A 5805-nucleotide genomic window follows, 5' to 3' on the forward strand; every position below is an offset into this window, starting at 1 on the left:
GTAAACAAGGGCATATCAGTCGCTGATGAGAGGAGAGTCCAGTTGGCGGCAGAGAAACGTGAGAGAAAGAAGAACGCGCAGCAACCACAGTAACTCAGACTTCCCAGTATGTCTGCACTAACTGTAATAGTATCTGTCACTCGCGTAAAGGCCTGTACAGCCACAGCAGACGATGCCAACACCCCAGAGACAGACAACACCCCAAGGACGCTATTTGCATGGTCTCTCGAGACTGAGTCGCCAATGATGATGATGAAAGAAGCAAAAGTACAGTGAACCTCTGTCACGGAATGGTGTAAATGTTGTTAATTAAATACATGTACTCGGGTTTCGTTTCTTTTTCTCTGTACAACGATACCCGAGGGTGATTATAATATGGTCTATGTATTTCGAAATCGTGAGTACGATTCGTCCTGTGCCACACGTGCAAGGTGCCTTTGATAAAGAATAACGAAAATTCTAAAGGTATAAATACGTTACTACATGTAAAGGACCTTTACAATACTAATGGTTTTGTCAGCAAGCGGCCTGCTTAAAGGATTCGCACAACTCCAGCTGTAGGGGTAGGTAATGTTTTGGGTTTTAAGTGATAACTAGTGTATTACCATATTTGCCTTTGCATGTTTGTTATAGTTTTCTTTACATACCATAATGCGTGCATTTTTTATTCTTGTTGCGACGTAGTGCAGGACTTATATTGGTAATGTAAAGCTACATTTTTTAAAAGAATTGTTTACTATTGTCTTATCAAGCAGGGTTAGGTTTACTATTGAACCTCTGTTTTGTAATTGCCATTATAATCTTTTTAACTTACCATGTATAACGTCCTTACGTTATGTCTGTATCAAGTTTAGTACACTGTATCGGGTATATTTTCAGCTGAGTTTTTGATGGTAGGAATATCCGGGGTGTCCGGTGTTGTCAGAGGGTAGAAACGTCCGTGTGTCCGGTGCGTTTAAGGTGCCGGAACGTCTAATGTCTAGCGTCCGGAATGTCAAGAGTGACTAAGGTGACCCAGCTGTAGAGCCGTCAAAGGACCAGGGGGACCGGAGGGTCTAATATTTCAAGTGTCCGGAGGGTCTAATGTTTCAAGTGATCATAGTATTCCGAGGGTCCGGAGTCTATATTGGTTGTGAAATTGATTCGGAGGAGCTGTGGAGCGGATATGGTGCACGGGTGACGGAGTGCATCTCCACACATGTATTTTTAGCTGTATGCTAATTTTGGGTTAGTAAGACCCAGTGTATTATTCAGGACTGGAAGGATAGATTGTATATCCGTTCTTGTTTAGTGACATAATTTCGCTACCTGAGTGAATACATTTTTTTTTACTATGTGTAAACGCTTACATTGTTTACTATTTGAGTGAACTATATTCATCTTTCCATTATTGAATCATTTGTGAAATCATTTATCCTGTGTTTTAGGGTTACTGACCTAAATTTATTTGTACATTTTTTCCATCTTTGAAACTGTGCGTTTTTTGTTAAATAGATCCAATATTTGGATTATAAATACGCACACATCTTCATCATCCACTACTCGTATAAATCGCCACATTAAACCATATCTGTGTCGTCAAAACGTGTTCTGTTGTTAATCCGAAATATCCCACCCGGTTATCTTGTTACAAATGGTGTCAGAAGTGGGATCATTTCGGATATAACAGAGCACTGAAATTGTTTTATTATATTTGTATGCTTTTTGTGTGTTTCAGATGCGTTTGACAAAGCACCAAGGTTAGGTAGATACCTAATATTACTTATTTTTTGTATTTAATATTTTTGTTGCATTTCGTGAAAGAAAATACGGTTTGTGGTAATTACGTGGTTTGTATAAAACTGCACTTTAAGGTTGGTCACCACCAAACTTTTGAAATGACTTCTATGAAAGAACTGGTAGAACTGGGGAAACAGTTTGGTTATGAGGGGGAGTCCCTTAGAAATTTCGTTCGTGAAGAACAAGCCCGGGAGAGGGACCAAAGATTAAAGGAGAGGGAATTAGAGAGGGAAATAGAAAGGGAAAAAAAGGAAACCCAGAGGGAAATGATAGAATTAGAGAAGGGTAAGATTGAACTAGAGAAACAGGCTGAGAGGGAAAGGATAGAATGGGAAAGGGAAGCAGAGAGGGAGAAGTTAGAAGGGGAAGATAGAAATCGGCAGAAGGAATATCTAAGAAATTCTGAGCTATTGCAAGCTAAAAAAGAGGGGGAACATGATGTTAAACTGAGAGGTCCAAAATTGCCCCCATTTGAAGACGATAAAGATAATATGGATAGTTATCTAAATAGGTTCGAGAGGTATGCTACGGTACAAAAATGGAAGAAAGACGATTGGCCGCTCCATCTTAGCGCGTTATTGAAAGGTAAAGCGTTAGACGTGTATTCGCGTTTATCCACGGCCGATTCGCTCAATTACCCCGTGTTGAAAGAGGCACTTCTCAAGAAATATGAACTAACCGAGCAAGGGTTTCGCAAGAAGTTTAAGTATAGTAAACCAGAGAGAGGCGAAACATTCACCCAGTTCGTCAGTAGGACTTGCAATTATTTGCAGCGATGGGTGGAATGTGGTAAAGTCGTCAAGACATTTGAGGGTCTTGTCGATTTCTTGCTTCGTGACCAATTGTTAACAACTTGTGGCAAGGAGTTATATTTATTCTTGAAGGAAAGATCCTTCACAAATGTACATGAAATGGCCACACAGGCGGATTTGTTCGCCGAAGCTCGGGGAGGTTCGCAGAATGTCATCACGCGAGATGTCAAAGGTGGGAATCAGGTCAACGACAGAAAACCCAGGGAACCTGAAAAATTCGGTAGGAGTAACCAGGGGAAGCGGAGTGACATGCAATGTTTCATTTGCAAGGAAATGGGTCATATCTCCCACTATTGTCCTAAACGGAAGGGACCAGTCCAGAAAGTAGCGGTAGCCATTAAAGGCAGAAGATCGGTAAATGGAAAACTTAATGTTTCCCAGCAAGTTAAGCGGAAAGCGGTGCGTGAACCGGTGGTGCGTTCAGAGACCAGTCGCGATGTGATCCAATCAATCGGCACGTGTATTTTTCCAGAGGCACGGGTGCCGACCGCAAACGGCACTGTTAACGGACAAGAAGTCACCGTTCTACGAGACACGGGATGCACTACTGTAGTCGTGAAACGGAGCTTAGTCCGCGATGATCAATTGCTTGGGTTTAAATCACCTTGCATGTTGCTTGACCAGACAATCGACCACGTTCCAGTTGCAAGGATAATGATAGATACACCTTTTTTGACCGGGACTGTGGAAGCTTTATGCGTAGCCAACCTTATCTATGAACTGACGATTGGCAACGTACCGGGTTCTAGACTTCCAACCATAGCAGATTTCCGATTCCCTATCATCCAGGCAGTGCAAACTAGGGCTCAGGTAAAGGAGGAAAATAAACCTTTGCGTAAGTTAAAAGTACCGGAAGCCATTACTGATATATCCCGCGAAGAATTCCAAAATGAGCAAAAACGTGACGCGTCTTTACGTGCAACCTCTGAGAAGGCATTAACGGGTACCGTGAGAAAGTGTAAGAACGGGGGTTCCTCTAAATTACTTGTTCGAAAGGGTTTAATGTACAGGGAATACTCTACATCGGATAGGAAGTTCTTGCAATTAGTGGTTCCCCAGAAATTTAGGGCACATGTATTAAAGGTCGCGCACGAGTCGAGTATAGCAGGTCATTTAGGCGTAAAGAAAACAACGGATAGGGTATTAAGAGAATTTTATTGGCCTGGCGTCAATAGCGACATAGCGCGGTTCTGTCGCTCGTGCGACGTTTGCCAGAAGACGATCTCTAAGGGCATGGTAACTAGAGTACCGTTAGGTCAGATGCCCTTGATAGATACTCCGTTCAAACGAGTAGCCATCGACATTGTAGGACCAATATTTCCGCATACAGATCGAAAAAACCGATACATCTTGACACTGGTAGATTACGCTACCAGATATCCAGAAGCCATAGCTTTGCCATCAATTGAAACCGAACGTGTAGCCGAAGCGCTCGTAGACATGTTCAGCAGGGTCGGAGTGCCCGAAGAGGTTCTTACGGATTGTGGAGCGCAATTCACCTCAGATCTTATGGCAGAAATTAGTAGGTTGTTGTCCCTTAAACAGTTACGCACAACACCTTGCCATCCTATGTGCAATGGATTGGTCGAGAAATTCAACGGCACATTGAAGCAAATGTTGCGGAGAATGTGTGCGGAAAGACCGAAGGATTGGGATAGATATATGAACGCCCTTCTGTTCGCATATCGTGAGGTTCCTCAGGAAAGCTTGGGTTTCTCCCCGTTTGAACTATTGTACGGTAGGACAGTTCGTGGTCCTATGCGCATACTTCGTGAACTGTGGACAGACGAGGTCGCGGACGAAGAAGTTAAGACCACATACCATTACGTAGTTGATTTGCGCGAAAGATTAGAAAGTACTTGTCAAATGGCGCAAGACGAACTCGCGAAATCTAGTCGTAGGTACGCCAAGTACTACAACCGAGGAACTCGGAGTAAAAAATTTGACGTAGGCGATCAAGTGTTGGTGCTTCTCCCAACGAATAACAACAAGCTGCTAGTCCAATGGAAAGGGCCATATGAAGTCAGACAGGTGAAAGGCGAAATGGATTATATCATTGATATGGAGGGGAAGTCCAAGACATTTCATGCCAATATGCTTAAACTCTACGTAGCGAGACCTGGACAAACGATTGATAAAGGGATTTTGAATGTAGTATGCGTTGCGGTGATAGAGGATAGGTCTGGTGACGAAGCGGAATTCGTCTCCAGCACAGAAATACCCCTTGAATACCCCATGGACGTTGGTAAAGAAAGTATTGACCAGATAAATGTATGCCCCGAGTTATCGGAGGGTCAACGTACACAGATTATGGAGGTTTTGTCCAAATATCCAGATGTGTTCACGGACAGACCAGGCTGTACGGGTCTAATTCGACACGAGATCAAATTGAATACCACTGAGCCTATCAGGATTAAAGGATATCCGATACCCTTTAATGCACGGGAGACAATCAGCGAAGAAGTGATGAAAATGTTAGACCAGGGAGTGATCGAACCTTCAAACTCCCCATACTCGTCCCCCGTGGTGTTAGTCAGAAAGAAAGACGGGACCAACCGGTTTTGCATCGACTTTCGGCAATTAAACAAGATCACCGTATTTGATGCAGAACCAATGCCAGATATGGAAAGTGTATTTTCAAAATTGGCAGGTCATAAATACATTTCCAAATTAGATCTAAGCAAGGGATATTGGCAGATACCCATCGCCGATAATGTCCGCGAGTTGACGGCATTCGCGACTCCCAAAGGACTGTTTCCATTTAAAGTTATGCCTTTCGGTTTAGTCAACGCCGGTGCGTCGTGCGTTCGTCTCATGCGCAAATTATTAAACGGAACGGAAAACGTCGACAGCTTCGTAGACGACATCTTTGTTTACACGCATACATGGGATGAACATGTTAAGGTATTACGGGATCTGTTCGATAGACTTCACATTGCAAACCTTTCAGTTAGGCCTACTAAGTGTAGCATAGGGTATTCCAGTCTGGAATGTTTGGGACATCTGGTAAGTGGACTAGGCCAGTTGCAACCTCATCCAGATAAAATAGGAGCAATCAGGGATGCCCCTAGACCAGAGACAAAAAAACAAGTAAGGTCTTTCCTAGGTCTAATCGGGTTCTACAGGAAATTCGTCCCCAACTTTTCGGCTATTGCCAGCCCATTAACGGATTTGACTAGGAAGGGGCAACCGAATAAAGTTTCATGGGGTGTAT

The 5805-nt window shown here is 43.2% G+C and overlaps 1 protein-coding gene across 1 annotated transcript; it reads left to right on the forward strand.

The window, feature by feature from the left end:
• Positions 1 to 291: 291 nt before the first annotated feature.
• LOC149804365 (uncharacterized) lies at positions 292 to 2932 on the forward strand. The gene is made up of 3 exons (XM_089932248.1): positions 292 to 563; positions 880 to 2868; positions 2901 to 2932. Exons 2-3 carry the CDS (start codon positions 1878 to 1880, stop codon positions 2930 to 2932), a joined length of 1023 nt encoding a protein of 340 aa, XP_089788374.1. The 5' UTR covers positions 292 to 563; positions 880 to 1877.
• Positions 2933 to 5805: the final 2873 nt, after the last annotated feature.

Source organism: Sinohyriopsis cumingii, chromosome 2, assembly GCF_028554795.1.
Source record: "Sinohyriopsis cumingii isolate HCF-2022 chromosome 2, ASM2855479v2, whole genome shotgun sequence".
Lineage (NCBI taxonomy): Eukaryota > Metazoa > Mollusca > Bivalvia > Unionida > Unionidae > Sinohyriopsis > Sinohyriopsis cumingii.